An 18,215-nucleotide genomic window follows, 5' to 3' on the forward strand; every position below is an offset into this window, starting at 1 on the left:
CTTCTAAATAATACAGTATGCCTTTCTTTGTTGTATGATGCCCTGTAAAAAGCGTACCATTTCAACAAATCTCACCTCGATTGGTCATCCATCGTTACTTTTGCGCCCTCCCTTGCGGCTAAATCCTGTATCCTGAGATTAATCAGTGGACCTTTCGGTCGGTTGAAAATGTATTCAACATTTTGAAGAAATTTGTTTTATTAACGCAGCTATAAAAACATCATGCAGAAACTTGAGTCATTAGAGAACTTTCATTATCTCATTCCAGAATCAATGCACCGACAAAATTTTTGTCTTTGACCAATTGGCGCGTATGTGACTGGCATTCGCCGTCCATGGGCGGAGCTGGGGGCTGCCAGGGACCGGGGGCCTTGGCAGACCAGCCAACTGGGTTTAGTTACGCATTTAATCTCTCAGGTTGGTAATTATGCAATATTTTTTATGGCTTTTACTTGACCTTTCATCTGACAAAAGAAAGTTGGTTTTTCCCAAAAAGATGGATTTAACGTATTTGGGATTCATGGACCTTGGACGTACGAGATCAAACTTATTTTATTTTCTTCCTTTCAGCACAGTAGCCTACAACAAAATCAATAAAGAAAGAGGAGGGCTAAGGAGTGGCAAAAGCGGTACAAAAACTACTATCACCGGATGGTGTGCCCCTCCGACTCCAATTTTCAATATAAACACAAATTAAATAAAAAGATTTGCCAATAAACAAAGAAAAGTAAAGATAATAAAAAAAAATCAAAATTAAATATTAAAACTTAACAACCTTCAATCAGAGCATGGCCAGAAAACGCGCGTGCCCCCCTAGAGGCACACGACTGTAATGTTCCCCCAGTAGGCCCTAATAGTGGTTGTGTCCCACAACAAACGCATGTGTTTGCGTATGCTTTTACACTGTGGGTTTGTGGGACCTTTTTTTTTTAGCAATGTACAGTGTACAGAGGCGCCCACGGGGCGGGGCGGGCAGAACCATAGATAGAAAGAGTTGCGACATTGAGAATTTAGAAGCCATTTTGTGTCATACGCGATGCGTTCTGTGTCTAACATGATGTGCGTTTCTGTGTATAATATTGTATAATACAGTTAGCGGCCTCCACGTATATTTTAATTCCATTTAAAGCCCCATTCCCGGCAAAATTTCACTAAAAACTGACTTTTTTTTTATAGAAAATATGCATTTGCATTACTCCAATTATTATAAATCATGGAAAAATATTGGCATGAATTTTAGTTTTACGCAAAAGAATTAAAAAAATGAGAAATACTGACTATTTCTCATAAAATATTACCATTTCCTCGACGAATTCATCGTTACTAGGCAAATTCAGAGGTTGTAGATCGCATCCACTGGGAATACTCTCGCTTTTATGTATACTTTATACAGTCAATAAAGTGCGCCCTCTCTAATGAGATTAGTTTTTTTGTACTTCGCATTTCGCACAATGCAGTCGTTCGTTTAGGCTGAGATATGTTTGTTTAAGTGTCAAAATCTCAGTCAGAATCAGTTTTTTAACAAATTTGAAATAATTCCTATGAAATATTATATTTCACAAGTGTCAATACTAGCAACAGAAAATATCACGGAAAATATCATGTCGGCCGTTTTTATGTGTGATATCAGAACCTAAATCGAGGTAAGGCTAGGCCTAGCCTAGCAGCGTTGGATAGGCTAATGTTTTCGGCGCCTACGGTATTTCTTCTCACGACCTATCGCAAAATCAAACAAGAAAAATTCATTCGCATTTATTTTTTGTGTGGAACACAAAAAAAAAAATCAAATTTCAGTCTTATTTTACATTTTTTTCATTCTTAGTTAAACTAGCAATTCCGTATTATATTTATAAATCTTTAAAACATTATACAAAAATTAGTTTTTTCTTAAAAACTGAAATTATGCCAGGAATGGGGCTTTAATCTTTTTAGCAGTCGAATTTCATGTAACTCTATAGATTTTTTTAATGATTTTACTACTTTATATCCAATTTCATATTATAAATACTGTAATAATTTAATATTTTTGAGCAGTTCTTTAATCCTCTCCGATAGACCAAGAGAGCCCTTCGATGGCAAGCATTCTTCAATTAGACAATCCTGCCATATAGACCCTTAAGTAGCTTCTGTTATTTTTGCAAATAAATGATATGTAAGACCAGCAAAAATTAATTAAATATGTATATCAAAATGTAATTAAAATCCGTATTATAGGGTATATGATTGTTGCTCTTTAAATTAGAATATGAGCGAGCCCTATACAAATCTTATGTTATTAATTTGATTATTATTATTTATTATTTATAAATATTAAAATAGTATAGGTCAATTGGCCGCAATATATACGGTAAATTCTGCTTTGCTGTAAATGTATGAATTGTAAGTGTTAAATGACATAAAGGATCTGTGATATATTCAACTTGTGTAATTGTCTAACGTATATTATTTTATTAAAAGTCTCTGTTTTAATATTGTATTATGGCTGTACAGTATGTTACTTTTATGAACACACTGCAAGAGCGTGTCTGCTGTTTTAAAAGCGTCGTTTCCAAAATAAAGTTATACCGTAGTAATTATAAAATTGCCATGTCATTTTTGGAGTGACATTCACACTATTTGTACTTAAGTACTGGTACGCATCCTAATGGTTAAATTGCCTATTTAACTCTCCGTTAGATTTATATATAATATATATAGGCCTATATTATACATATATATTAAATATATATACTATCATGATTTTCTCCCCAAGAGATGGGTGTTCCCCCTGTACCCTCCCACTGCACTGGCTCCACCCCTGCTTCACGAATTGCCTTTTTCCAACTTGGGACCCCTGCAAATGTGTATCTTTGTTGTAATATAAATGCTAAGTTTTATTATTTATTTGAGGTATTTATTAAAAATTCAACATCAAAAACATACATAGCAGCAACAAAGGCTGAATTGCGTATATTGCGTATGAATTAAGAAGTAAGAATAAAATATATATTATATAATATTAAAAATGTAGACAAAATAAAAAGACAAAAGAAAATAAAAATCAAAATACGAGATAACCACGGAAGGAGCATTTGTAAAACGAGCGGACAGTAAAGGGAGGGGAAAATAAATCAATCAACTGGAGGGGGAAAATATTGAGTTTAACTTTTATTTATCATGTAAGCCAAAAATGGGATTGGACTTGTTTGGAATCGTTTGGTTACCGGTAATTAGTTAATTGAAAAAATTCCAATTCATTCCAATAATTTACGCGAGCACGGAATTTACCCGAGCACGCACTTGCGCAAATATTCGATTATATATGAATTCTAATACGCTGTCCATACTAAGTGATGTTAATTATAAAATAATATAATTGTAAACCCAATTAAGTGTGTGAAATTAATATGCAGTGTACGTAACTCATATACTTTGCATGTGTTCATCGGGAAGATCATGACACAAAATGGACGGTGTGTACCACGTGACTAAGTTTCGCAAACCTTCACGAATTGCCTTTTTCCAACTTGGGACCCCTGCAAATGTGTATCTTTGTTGTAATATAAATGCTAAGTTTTTATTATTTATTTGAGGTATTTATTAAAAATTCAACATCAAAAACATACATAGCAGCAACAAAGGCTGAATTGCGTATATTGCGTATGAATTAAGAAGTAAGAATAAAATATATATTATATAATATTAAAAATGTAGACAAAATAAAAAGACAAAAGAAAATCAAAATCAAAATACGAGATAACCACGGAAGGAGCATTTGTAAAACGAGCGGACAGTAAAGGGAGGGGAAAATAAATCAATCAACTGGAGGGGGAAAATATTGAGTTTAACTTTTATTTATCATGTAAGCCAAAAATGGGATTGGACTTGTTTGGAATCGTTTGGTTACCGGTAATTAGTTAATTAAATAATTACGTTTCTTTTATTTAAATAAGCTTGCATCTTCATATCCGGAATAAAGAAGAGTCCCCCTAGTTATTTTTGTTTTCAATACTAGGTCTATAGTGATAATCTTATATTTCTATTTGCCTTAATATACCACCAAAATCATGTGGAAAAAAACTAGAACATACCCTTTCCGTTTCAAACTTAGGGACAAGAAAATGTAGATCCAGGTCTTCTAATACTGTTTTGATTGATCGAGACATTTTTGTTTTCGTTAGTTATTAATTTTATCACTAAAATAATCACATGTCGAATATGCTTTGTTTTCCACTAGGCTCATTCCCACAGCCGTTGATTTTTTTCACTTGACCCGATTTCAAAGGTCATGAAAGCACCGAATGATAAAAGAACCGTACGTAATGATGAAAGGGCCGAAAGGTAAAAGCACCAAATGATAAAAGAGCCGAAGCAAAAGCACCGAACGTAATGTTAAAAGCACCGAACGTAATGTTCAAAGCACCGAACGTAATGTAAAAGCACCGAACGTAATGTTAAAAGCACCGAACGTAATGTTAAAAGCACCGAACGTAATGTAAAGGCACCGAACGTAATGTAAAAGCACCGAACGTAATGTTAAAAGCACCGAACGTAATGTAAAAAGCACCGAGCGTAATGTAAAGGCACCGAACGTAATGTAAAAGCACCGAACGTAATGTTAAAAGGGCCGAATAGCAAATGCGCCGAACGGAAAAGAACCACCAAAGGCAGTAACGGCGTTCCATAGCGGAAATGTCTAGGATAGGATAGGAGGCCTTCGGACTGTGTGTGATTATGATGTTGTGGTGGTAGCATTTCTTGTTTGAAACCTGTTTTGTTTCTTGGTTAAAAAGAAATTTACTATTGTTGCTTACCTGCTTTTTTTTTTCTAACTGAGATAAACACTTACGGTTGGCCTAGGTCTAGGTCCTAAGTTTTAAAGGTCGGTTTTTTTCTCGAATTGCTGTTATTTCCAACTTCAAATAGGCCTAGCTAGGCTTCTTAGCTTAGTTACTAAGTTAGTAGGCCTAGCCTAGGCCTAGCTGCTAGCTAGTCAGGAAACCAGGAAACATAGCCTACCTAGCTACAGTACTACTAATACTGAATGACGTCCGGTTCGGCCGTACACTTGTTCGGCCGTAATATATTTGTATGGAACGCCAAATAGGCACAGAGCTGTGCGTATGCTACGTGTGTGTGGTTAATAGTAATCTCCCTATTGTAATCTATTGCTACTGTATCCATGATTTCTTGTGGGAGAACAGTGGATTTTATTACGTTTGTGTTATAATGTTGTTTTGCAAGTTAGTATAATACTAATACTTGTAATGATTTAACATTACAGTATTATGTTATTATGCTGATAATCAAACCAATGGATTTTATGATTTTTATAGAGTATCTATCGATGTTTATGTTAATATTATTGATACGATTTACATAGTTGCATTTTAACATGTTGATTAATATCCTGCTAAACCAATAATCAACCATCTTCCAGGCAGACATGACCACGAAGACCAGAGAAACCTGCTTGGTGGTGGTGCCTGACCTGACGACGCTATGAATGCAGAACAGTTAATAAAAGGGATCCTTTTACCAACTGGAACATACCTGAAAACCAAAAATAAATATGTAGAATAAAAAATATATAATTCAGTTTATATGATAAATATGATAAATTTGATTTATCATTAATAACTACTATTTTTATATGGCCTACTTATATAATCGTGTTAGTGTATAAGATATTTTAAATACGGTAACCAATCACTTTTTCTGGAATGAAACGTAGAGTATATAATAATTACGCTTATTATACATAGGTCTACATAATGCGAGATTAATTAGTTATATTCCAAAATACAATATTTCGTTTTATCATCTATGGAATTTACTATTTTGTGTGTGTGGTTAATCTATTGCTATATAGGCCTAGTATATTTCGTCGGAAATATACTGTACTGTAGGCCTACAGTATATTTGAAACTGTACGAATGTACATTATTATGCATTTATATATGTTAATAATCAAACAAAATTTTATATATTTTGTATTACAATAATGCTACCGTATAGTCGATATAATCATTGAAGAAGATATGTAACAATAAAAGAAAATGCCTATTAATACATTAAAATGTCTAAATTTTTTTATGTGAGCCACCATTAACTCTTTGGATTTCACACAATTTACCAATAGCATTTACCACTACTTTGGACTTGTTTCTTTCACTTGCCATAAATATATATGGTAGTTTAAACATCTGACTTGAGACACAACAGAAATAATGTTAAAAATTATTTAAATCTTTAACTCAAGTGTCAATCCTATATGTTGGCATATTTGTTTCATGTTATCCAGCAATATTCCTGCCACATCTATTGAAAAACATCCTGAATTATCAAACTCATGATTAGCTTTGATGCAGCGCTTAATCACACACTTTTATAGTAGTATTACAGGGGTGGAGAAGTGGAACTGTTTTGGAGAAAATCCATGGTATTGCAAGATTTGAAGCCATGGACCATGGGAATGGAAGGCAACTATCAACATACACCTCAATTCTGAATGTTCTATATTGTTTAAAATTTTTAAGTTGTAAAAGAATGAAAACTCACTAAGTCCTAAAAGCTCTTTTAATGTGTGCATCACATTATGGGTTTCACCAAGCTTCATGTAGATTTCATTCATACGTGGGAAGACACCCTCTATAGTTTTAACATCAAAGAGTTTCTGTCTGGCTCTTATACACATCTAGATGTGTATAAGAGACAAATAGATTACAATAGGGAGATTATTGTTAACCACACACACATAGCATACGCACAGCTCTGTGCCTATTTGGCGTTCCATACAAATACATTACGGCCGAACAAGTGTACGGCCGAACCGGACGTCATTCGCTACAGTACTACTAATACTATAGCAATTGTGAGTATATAAAACCTAGTCCAGCTAGGCTTCTACCTAGCTAGGCCTATCTTACTACTGGGTTTCTTACTACTGGTCGTAGGACTTTTTTGGCTGCGATGTATAAACACATATTGTAATTCTAATTTGTATGTTTTCAATCAATTTGTAGGCCTATATCTATTGAACGACTGTCTAGCTACTGCTAGGCCTAGGCTAGTAAAAATATTCGAATACAGATCATTTCGGTCGCGCCTTTATTTCGGTCGCGCCGTATTGTTATGCATTTCGGCAAAGATAATAAATAGCAGAAGATAGAGCAGCTTCCCCATATAGTGGAACATCCGTTCAAAAGGCATTGTGGGTACACGGAGAGCAATTTTACCTCATCTGCACGGCGGCGCTATATAGTAATAATAAAGGCGCTGCTCTTGTTAGTTTGTTTCCTTTAGTATCTCCGCTTAGTAAAATGTTCAAATTTTACCTTCTCCGCAGGAGGGCGAATGCTCCATCGATTTTAATGCAAGTACACAGAGCAGCTCATTCTTCTGCTATTTAAGTTCTTTGATTTTAGTGCGTGTGTTTCAGACTAGTTATTAATTTTATTTATTATGTCTTTTTTTTTACGATGCTTGACTATCATAGGCCTAATTTTCTTTGTTTTTTTTTAGTATGATTGTTGTTTTAAGTTTTTTTACGATTGTTATTAATTACAATTTGAATATAATTTTAGCATGTTCTTTTTCTTACAAATTCAGAAGTGAAAAGTCAAGTACATATTTGTATTTATCAATTTATCAACCAGTGGTGTAGTTTATCAGGCTACTATCACAAGGGATGAAAACAATAAGGTTGAGACGTACGTCTGTCTTACCGAAAATACTTTTAAAAGTAGGTATAACGCGCATACTTGTTCATTCCGGAATGTTGAATATAGAAATAGTACCACGCTTAGCCAATATGTTTGGAAACTTAAAGACAGCAATGTAAAGCATAAAATACAATGGCGAATACTAATTAAATGCAAGCCATACTCTAATGTTAATAAACGATGCAACCTATGCCTGCAGGAGAAATATCACATTATATGCAATCCGGAAGCTAGTACACTTAACCGAAGAAACGAATCAGTTAGTGCATGCAGACATAGAAGAAAGTTCCTACTAAGATACCAAACTTAAATAACAATAGCCTATCTCAGATCCATCTATTAAAGAAAAGAGAGTCCAGTACTAATTAACATAGCATATTCTTTATAAACAGTTTTTATCATCTTTATCTACAGTACTTCATTATTCCGAGTAAGCTTCATTCACAGCCGAGCACCTGATTATTGAGGCTGTGCCCTCATGAAACAGTCTGTAGTGCAAAATAAAATGTTGAGTTTGTAACCTAGTGTCTTTGATTACTTATTTATTTATCAATTTATGAATTATTCATAATAAAGGCCTGAGAATGTTGTTACGATTATGATTTAATTTGTTTAATCAAATATACTTTTATATCAGAATATTAAAGCCCCATTCCCTGCAAAATTTCCCTAAAAACAGATTTTTTTTTAGAATAGATGCATATGCATTACTTTAATTATTATAAATCATAGAAAAATATTGGCATAAATTTTAGTTTTATGCAAAAGAATAAAAAAAAAGAGAAATAAAGACTATTTTTCATAGATTATTACCATTTTCTCGACAAATTCTTCGTTACTAGGCAAATTCGGAGGTTGTAGATCGCATCCGCTGGATTTTCTCGCTTTTATGTATACTCATAGAGCTATTAAACAACTAGAGTGCTGACAAGATGGCGAAGCATTGCATAGTTATGTATGTGTACCATCCAAGATTGCCGTCGTAGTAAAGCGCCACCTTCAGGCTTAGTATACATATTTTTACACATTAATAAACCCTCTGACTATTGTCTCATTAATGATAATGAGTAATGGTAATAACAAATTATTAAACTATCGTAGCCAAAACGAGGCCAAGTGGAGCATCTTATTGAAAAATAAAGTACCAAGGAATGAAAATTAAAATCGTGTACATTACACCCAAACACCGCAACGCTTGAGTTTCAAACATACGGATAACTAGCTGTACTGAACTTTCCGTGTAAATTGAGGGCGCAATTGCAAACGATGGCGCTTAGGCGAAATTTGATTGGCTAAATCTATGGCAGCCATCTTGGATGGTACACACACACAGCTCTGCGTATTTCGAACATCGAATACATTGCGGTTAGCGCTCTAGTATTCTTATTATATCTCTATGTGTATACTTTATACAGTCAATAAAGTGCGCCCTCTCTAATGGGATTAGTTTTAGTACTTCGCATTTCGCACAGTGCGGTAGTTCGAGTAGGCCTGAGATACTGTATTCAAAATCTCGCTCAGAATCAGTTTTTTAACAAATTTGAAATAATTCATATGAAATATTATATTTCACAATGTGTCAATACTAGCATCAAAAAATATCATGTCGGCCGTTTTTATGTGTGATAACAGAACCTAAATCGAGGTAAGGCTGGGCCTAGCCTAGCAGTGTTGGATAGGCTAATGTTTTCGGCGCCTCCTACATTTCTTCGCACGACCTATTGGAAAATCAAACATGAAAAATTCATCCGCATTTATTTTTTGTGTGGACAAAGAATAAAATTTCAGTCTTATTTTACATTTTTTTTATGCTTAGGAATGTCAAAATTTAGTTAAACTAGAAATTCCGTATTATTTATATTTATAAATCTTTATACAAAAATTAGAATTTTCTTAACAACTAAAATTTTGCCGGGAATGGGGCTTTAAAATATATGTATTTGTACATTCCATTTAAACTATAGTATTTTACAATGTATTTAAAAAAAAAATATTAGGACTGGAAATTGAGGGTTATTTGGTCGCATTTGCAACCTGATTTTTTAAGGTGCGACAAGGAATTTAACATTGTCGGGTTCAGTGCAACAAGGTCATTTGATAGCGTGAGTATATTTTGTAAACGGCAGGAAGGTGGTTTCCCTCAAACCAAGTTGACTTTGTAACATTTTCGTTGTTTCTGTAAAAAAAGAAAAATAGCACTAAGTGATACACGTAATATTAGGCTTAATAATCATAAACCATATTATTATAGTACAGTAATACAAATAATTGTTAGTCAACTAATGTTTTATGTAAGTTTTGTGTTTATAAAAAATCTGTTCCAGATTTGCGGTCGCACCGTCGGTGCGGCATACTCCGCGACCGAAATGCATAACGAAAATAACGCGACCGTATTGAAGACGCGACTGAAATTATCGGATACCGTAAATATCCTACAGGTAATGTGGACCCGGGTATAATAGAAGGTAGATTACCTATAGGCCAAGACCTTTCTTTTATTAACATTTTGTGGAACTGGTCAGTCGTAGCCTACTACAGTAGCTATAGGCTTGGTGTATGTAACAGTGTCGATGCCTAAGTTAGGGAACCAGACAACTCGCCCCCTAGCAAACTCACTTCTTGCAATCTTGTCTCCCCTCCACTTACAAACTCTCCCCTTTACAAACTCGCCCCTTACAAATTCGCCCCCAACAAACTCTGCCTCCTGACTGTACACAGTCGCCCCATAACAAACTCACCCTAACAGAGTCGCACCCTAAGAAACTCACCCCTCTGACTATACACAGTCGTCCCCTAACAAACTCGTCCCCTAACAAACTCGCTCCCTAACAAACTCACCCATAACCCTTTCTGTAGATCGTCAGATCAAAAATTTAAAAAGATAATAATTTGCCTATTCATATACCGTAATGTTATTTTGACTGCCAATCTTGTTGAGTCTAAAAGCACATTTGGACCTCACTAAGTAATAGAAACTCTCCCTGTGAACCTACAAGGTGTAGTTTTTATCATTTGTAGTGATATATATTTTGATTGATGTTGATTCTTAACGACATTAATTTTTTTTGCCGCAAGGGTAGGCCTACCAAATCTCAGGCATGAGCAGGACACTTTTAAAGTCTCACGCCTACATTGCATCATAAAAATTTTATAAAGAATAAAATGTATAGGCTGATTATACCCTAAAATTCATACTACTGTACTGTACACACTATTTTCAACAATTTTATGTTATACTGCTATTAAACCAGATTTTCTTTTCCTATACTTTTACACTGATCACGCTTTATCGTCCCAGAGATATGTCACTACTAGATCCCTGTCGCTAAATCCGTCTATTGTAGAACACTTTTGGCCTCTTTACAACAACAGTCTTTGAAATGCTATTTTAAATGTTCCTACCTACATACCTACCAGACAGCATCATACATCATCTGCACTTGCTTCCTGATGTAGAAAGGTTGTCCAGTTTCTGCAATCCTTTGCTGGAACTTCTGCCTCTTCAGCATGTTCACTCCTCACAAAGTGATCAGTTTTTCAAATGTCACTCTATCTACAAGATTATTCAATTGTTTACTGTATAGTAAAATTGCATTTTTTAATTTGTTTACTCCTCCTATAGGTTGATAATTTATTTATTACTGAGTCATTATGGAAGGGGACACACCAGAAGGTGAGTTTATTCTCAGTTATGATTTACTTCAGAAAAAATAAAAATATGAAAATGCTTCAAATATTTAAATAATCATGAAACTTTCATCACTGTCCCACATAAACTACTGTATGGTTTAAATAAGTGCCCTGAATTGTTCAGAAACAAGCTTATAACATTTTAATGAAGTTGAAAATGTGTGTAAACATTTTGACTCTCATTATTTCTTTATACCCTATACTCATATTTGGGAAATTAAGTAGTATTTGCCACTGTAATTTCAAATTTTCAGTAGGTATGCCGTTGCACTACCTTCTTATACTTCTATTGATGCTAGCTGCTACTCAAACAATTTTATAGAAATACTTAACAGTAGTTTAAAAATATAATAATAATAATAATAATAATAATAATAATAATAATAATAATAATAATAATAATAATAAAAATAATAATAATGATAATAATAATAATAAATAATAATAAATAACAATAATGACATTACAGCATTCTTAAAATGTTTGTGCTGGAACACAAAAAGTGGGGAGGCCTGGCACCTGTCTCTTATTATTTCACCTATTATAAACATTGTAAAATAATGAATATCTAATTAGATATTTTTTCATTCAACCCACTTATAACAAGAACAATGTAAAGTTTGATGGTGGCACTAAAATAATTTTAATTTTATTTATATAATACTATTATTAGTACTAAGCCACTAGGGGCTTAAAGGCTGGAGCCTGTTCCCAGATTCTGTAGTGTTAAATGAACAAGAGCATGACGCTTTCTTTGGGTGGGACAATAGTCCATCGCAGGTTACTCCCAGAAAGTCTCTGCCCACTGGTACAGCCTGGTAGACTGAAGCAATATAGATAAAGTGGCTTGCTCAAAGATTAAAGAGAAATTTCAAGGTTGGGAAACCAAACCAATCCCATGTGGCAAACCGCTTCTGTTATTTGCAGTTTTATAATTAATGATGCACTCCTCCATAGTCTTATTAAGAGCAACATTGAGAAACGAAAGTGGGTCTCCGTCGAATCGTACATGATTAGAAAATGTACTGATTATTCATTGCAATACCTCATCAGGTTTGGAAAGAATTCCTATTCCTCTCTAACTAGGTTGTCAGTCCTAAAGTTTGTGGAATATTGTTCTATGATATGGTAAAGTATTATTAACATTTTAAACAACTTTCTATCAGAAAGAGATGGTCAACAAGAAATGAACCCCAAAAAGAGACAAATCGAACAGAAAAGACCAACGAAAAAACTTAAGAAAACAGATTTAATCAAGCAACCCAACGAAGGTATACATTTTATATTTTGTTGTGAAAATCAATTATACTGAAAAATTCATCCTTGTGTGTTTGTGGGTTAATAAATTTACTATTACTATATATTGAGGCTGTCATCATTAAAACAATAATGTAAACCTATACATTACTGCACCTTATCTGCAGAAGTTTGAATAAATTGTTTATTGATGATCTTATTTCTACAGGTAATGATGATAGTTTACCATCAAGCCCACATCACCAGCAGCCAAGTCAAGGTACATTTAATGTTGAAACTATTGAACGAATATGTGTTTGCCCAACTGTACAGTTGTGTATATCTAAAATGTAGCTGACTTAAGGCCAACTCAGACAGCGTTGTACAACGCAGCCCGATGCGATTTGTTTTCTGTGTGAGTTAAACGCAGACACGATGGCTTGCGTCGGGGAAGGCGCGTCATAGAATATTAAACATGTTTAATGTTTTTCACGACGGATTAAATACTGTCCCTGACGATCAATCGCGTTAGCTTTAATACAATACGCCACAAGGATAGGAAACATGCGAAAGAGATCATTTACCCTTTAGTTTAATTTATTTTAGGGGCCATCCATATTATCAACATTTTCAAAAGAGTACTAAACATACACTTTGGGGGGGTGGGGTGGTTTGAAAGTGTAGGCATAAGTACTCTTTTATGAAAACTCTTTTGAAAATGTTGAAAATTATGGATTACCCCTACACATTTTTGTTCTTTTTCAATTATATTATTAAAAAAAAAAAAAAAATTCCTATATATTATTCTAGAGTGTGTTTATTGTAGGCTGTATGCCCCGTTATGAGATTTTGTGAACTATAGCCAAAAATGATTTCACTCATTTCACCAAGATTTCATCCCAGGTTAAAGCCAGTCTTTAATATATAATTGTCAGTTTACCCTAACAAGTTGTGCATCTAAGGAGGTATTGTTGTGCACTACCCCTTTAATACTTAAAGCCCCATTCCTGGCAAAATTTTACTAAAAAAAGATTTTTTTTAGAACAAATGCATATGCATTACTCTAATTATTATAAACCATGGAAAAACAGTGGCGTAAAGTTTACTTTTACCCAAAAGGATAAATAAAATGAGAAATAGAGACTATTTCTCATATGAGATTACCGTTTTCTCGAAGACATTTTCGTTATTAGGCAAATTCAGAGGTTGTAGATCGCATCCGCTGGAACGCTCTCACTTTTGTGTATACTTTATACAGTCAATGAAGTGCACCCTCTCTAAGGTATGGTGCCAAATTTATTGTACAGTACTTCATGTATCGAAGAACATTGCGGTATACGCGGCACTTAGGTAGGAGTGGTCATGTTCAAATTTTAACGAAATCTAGTGAACATTCTGTTTGACTAATTACAATGTCATCTACCGCGTCTTCTCTTCTACATGCGGTACACGAATCTACCAATTTTGATATGGAGTTTTGTCATTAATTTATCGTCTGCCGTTTAGTTTTTTTTCATCATGTCCTTTTGTTAGTATGACGATCAATGATATGCTGTTTATTGATTCATTTATTTGCTAGTTGCAAATTGAAGATATTTTTAGCTACTTCCATAAACTACTATCATGCAGGTCGATGCCTCTACAAGCCTTGTGCACAGGGTGGATCTAGAGAATATTCTGGAAGAATGTGATGTGCGAAGCGCTGAACTGGGTTTGGGGTGGTATTTGCATAGACACAGGGAAAAGTGCTACTTGGAATTTAAATAGAAAATTACCCTGGTACTGAGCTCTCCTGTTTTAATATTTATTAATTTTTTTTTTTTTTGTATGTACTCATCTACCCCTCTTTTTTATGGGGTCTGTTGACCACCTCGTGTAAAATTAAGGTACAGTACATTCAACATTAACCTGAAGTTAGTGCTCACTTAATACGATTTCGAAATGGCAATTGGTTAGGCTGATATGATCGATAATGTAAAAATGCAAAATTGCGCGTAGATGACGTCACGCATGACTGAGCGCGTTGAAAAGCTTACCATGACTATTCCAGACCAAGCCAAATGTTCGTTGACAGCGATTGTGCGTAACTCGTGGCATTTTTTGAGATATCGTGCGAACAGAAAAGGGAAGAAAGAATTAAGAAGAATAAGAAAAAAAAGATGATGATGATCCTGACAATAACAAGAGGTGATCCGCTAGTGTAGCGGATCACCAATTACAGTAGAAAGTTTGACATGCAATTTTAAAAAATATAATTGAAATTTAGCCACATAGGCCTATAAGTGTCTTTGAAGTATTTTTCATTGATTTAGTTTGATGAATACATTAGAAAAGCTTTGTTTTTAAAAATAATTATATTATTTTACCCTACATTTTAATGTGCTTCTCTCCTGAGCGTGGAAGGCTGGGGTGGGGGGTGAGAGGGGTGTAAGCAATACAATCAACAGCTAATTAATTTTGGAAACAATGTCGTTAGCCCAGTTCGGGTTTACTGAATGAGGCGAGACTTTTTTAAATGAAATTGACAAGTGCAATTAAAATCATTCTGGTTATACAGTAGGCCTAAGAAAACAAAATTTTAGTTTTAATGTCCCACTTTCGTCAATTTTTTATAAAATAAATAAGCTAAAAACAAGGTATAAAATGTCTCACTGTCCTGCGCCTTAGAATCTTATAAAAAGATTCCCCTCAAAATAGTTTTCATCCCTTTCCAATAGACGTAAAAAAGAATTAAAATGGATAGTTAGAACCAAATCACAAATAGGGGTTTAAATAAGACTTGATCAGACTAAATTATTTATTTATAATTAATTTCGTTCTTTTTTCCCAGGCCTTTATCATCATTGTTTATTCTGAATTATTTATTTCATCGCCTTTAATCAGTATCCGTTGTTATTTAAATTCTTAAATACAATCCTTGCTCTATTTCTTGTCAGTTGTCCTCACACGGAAGAAGGCCATCATGTTTGAAATATTTATCCACAGCAAAAAATTACGCTATAGTTAACAATCACCTCACTTTTGTTTGCCATTTAGGTATATTTCATTTTCCATCCCGCACTCAAAATCTTTTTCCCCAATCAGTTCCCCTGTGCTAAATGTTTTAGATACGCAAGGGTATATATATAAACACGTTATCGTAGTCTGGAGTTTCTCAATATAATTATAATTCCTTGTGAAAGTCAGCCATGCAACAGAAACGTGCTTTCAACAGTCGGATGGGTGTGAGCAATAGATTCAATAGCTAATACAGCTTTCCCTGTTGATCGCTTGGCCTGGACTTTGGAATGCACCTGAAAGAAAGAACTGTAGCTACAAATATGAGGCTATGGAAAAAGTTCTCGGGGCTTCCTGACTATGAATTTTTCCTGTGAACGTTCTCAGGCTGACTAGGACGATATAATAAAGTTTTATAAATACTAATATGCTATACAATTAATGTTTCTATGATGAAATACAACAATCCTGCACTGTACACACTCTGTCTGTCTGTAGCGTGTTTACACAGGAGAAGAATTGTACTTTATTATACAGTAGTAGTGCATTATTTACTATTACTATATTTCTGTTTGCCGACAATGGTGTAAATACTATAGGAAAAACCCAGCTAAAATATTTAAAAGTTAAAACCATGGGCGGTGTTTTTTTTTTTTTTACAACCCATAGCATATTTCATGGTAGTATTGGTCCGTGGCATTAAGTTCTAATCATTTGCTGTGTAATTATCATCATGCTTAGATGCTCAGTCAACAGTCATTGGTCAATTTGTGAACGGGATTACCGAAAACAGCGTGTGGTTGCATAAACAAAATTGCAGTAACATAGTTTACACGGTTACCGCAAGTAATGATCAGGAAACCGTGGTACACGAAATACAATAAAATTGGCACCATCCCTAATGAGATTATTTTTTGTGTGTAACACAAAAAAAAAAAAAATCAAATTTCACTCTTATTTTACATTGTTTTCATGTTTAGGATTGTCTAAATTTAGCTAAACTAGCAATTTTGTATTATATTTATCAATCTTGATAAAATATATAAAAATTGGATTTTTCTTAACAACTGAAATTTTTCCAGGAATGGTTCCTCTTCCCACCAAAAATTTGCTTAGCTAAAAAAATGTACTTATACTGTACTTATTACACTGTTACACTACATATATACGATACACTTGAATCTCCAAGAATAAATTTTTTTAAAAGATTATTATTATTATTGTAAGTATTAATTTTTTTGTTTTTTTAGTTTAAAAAATTCTAATAGCATTTGTACATTTACAACTGTGCATATCTACCATACACTCTGATGACAAATGGGTATAAAAAAAGAGCACCATAAATTGCCTTTTGATAAAAAGTTGATATTTACAGCACAGTATTTTCAAGGAGGTATAAAAAAGTAATTGAATTGGCCATTGCCTGAACAGTACAATAACTCTTCTCTTGCAGAGATCTAGTCATTTATAAAAAGAAATTGTATATTTTTTTTTAGGAATCTCTGATGATGATTTCAGAGAAATATTATCATCCATGTCAGGATGGTATGATCGCCATGGATACATCAATATGCTGAAAGTTTTGTACAGAGACTTTGTAACTGAGCCTAATAAGCTATATGCTGCCACCAAGGTGATTGAATTGTTTGAATTGGTATGCAGTTCTGGACATCTGAGTCCTGCAGATCCTGCAGTACTATATGATACTATCAATGTAACTAGGCCATTTGGCATGGAACCAGAAGTACGAAAATTGACAGAGAGAACACCTTTTAATACCAGGACAGTCGCTATATCAAAGTTTGCACCTAGCAGGCTAAAGTTGATCAAGTTTTTAGAGAATCTCAAAGACAGTGATGTCAAGAAGACCTCAAAACTTTACAGCTGTGAACAAAACACTGACAGATGGGAATTATTTGCGGACTTGGAGCATAGAGGCAGGGTTTGTAAAGATAACATGGATGACGTTATGAGAAACATAACAACACATCTCATTATTGATTCAAAAAATGACCCTCTTGGGTTGAGGGGGACTGGGAAAGGTAATAAGGATTTTGCTACACTAGAATCTCCATCTACAGGTAAATTGGTTTATACCTTTAATATCTCTTCAGTATTTAGTGTAACTATCTTAATCATAATTTTTATTGTTTTATAGGATTTTAATTTCAATCTTTTTGATCATCATTCAGGTTTAAATAACCTACATACAACAAGGTACTCTCACACATTCTAGAAACATGCATACTACAACTGCATATGTATTATACAAGAAAATCATAAAGAAGAAATGTTTAGATTATACTATGTTTACTTACATGGCAATTAAAATATATTCAAATCAACATTGGTAAACTTTAAATAATATATGTGGATTTTAAGGATATGCAAGATGATTAATAAACGTGGGTAAAAAGCTGTGAAATTTTAGCTTTAGGCTGGGTAGAGAACTTCAAGACTGGGTGACCCCCCTCCTGCCATAACTACATCCCTGCTTGGATACATGCTGATAGAACATGAATAAAATACTTATTATATTTATAGCTGATGACCAAGTAGAACTAATGTTGACTGGTGACACTGACACGA

General features: G+C 34.0%; 2 protein-coding genes across 4 annotated transcripts in view; both read left to right on the plus strand.

Annotated features, from left to right (window-relative positions):
• The first annotated feature begins 4,688 nt into the window (after positions 1-4,688).
• LOC117117287 lies at positions 4,689-18,140 on the plus strand. 3 transcript variants are annotated; one of them, XM_033261546.1, is made up of 5 exons: positions 4,689-4,861; positions 11,326-11,376; positions 12,560-12,664; positions 12,859-12,909; positions 17,123-18,140. In XM_033261546.1, the coding sequence occupies exons 2-5, from the start codon at positions 11,355-11,357 to the stop codon at positions 17,782-17,784; spliced, it is 840 nt and encodes a 279-aa protein (XP_033117437.1). In that variant the 5' UTR covers positions 4,689-4,861; positions 11,326-11,354; the 3' UTR covers positions 17,785-18,140. The 3 variants fall into 3 exon arrangements, with proteins under 3 accessions (XP_033117437.1, XP_033117438.1, XP_033117439.1); XM_033261547.1 differs by lacking the exon at positions 12,859-12,909; XM_033261548.1 differs by lacking the exons at positions 12,560-12,664; positions 12,859-12,909.
• LOC117117286 overlaps positions 17,703-18,215 on the plus strand; it is a 13,481-nt gene continuing 12,968 nt past the window's right edge. Inside the window, exon 1 of the mRNA XM_033261545.1 lies at positions 17,703-17,707. The gene's annotated coding sequence lies outside the window, so the exon portion shown is untranslated. The remainder of the gene's footprint in view (positions 17,708-18,215) is intronic.

The sequence above is a fragment of the Anneissia japonica genome, unplaced genomic scaffold (assembly GCF_011630105.1).
Source record: "Anneissia japonica isolate Jap-2015-1 unplaced genomic scaffold, ASM1163010v1 scaffold9870_len254840_cov161, whole genome shotgun sequence".
Taxonomy (NCBI): domain Eukaryota; kingdom Metazoa; phylum Echinodermata; class Crinoidea; order Comatulida; family Comatulidae; genus Anneissia; species Anneissia japonica.

Bases quoted from the DNA above. Each gene is read 5' to 3' on its own strand.
- LOC117117287 (XM_033261546.1), top strand. From the start codon at position 11,355: ATGGAAGGGGACACACCAGAAG. The intron at 11,377-12,559 runs GTGAGTTTATTC...ACTTTCTATCAG, and splicing joins GGAAGGGGACACACCAGAAG to AAAGAGATGGTCAACAAGAA. The intron at 12,665-12,858 runs GTATACATTTTA...TTATTTCTACAG, and splicing joins AATCAAGCAACCCAACGAAG to GTAATGATGATAGTTTACCA.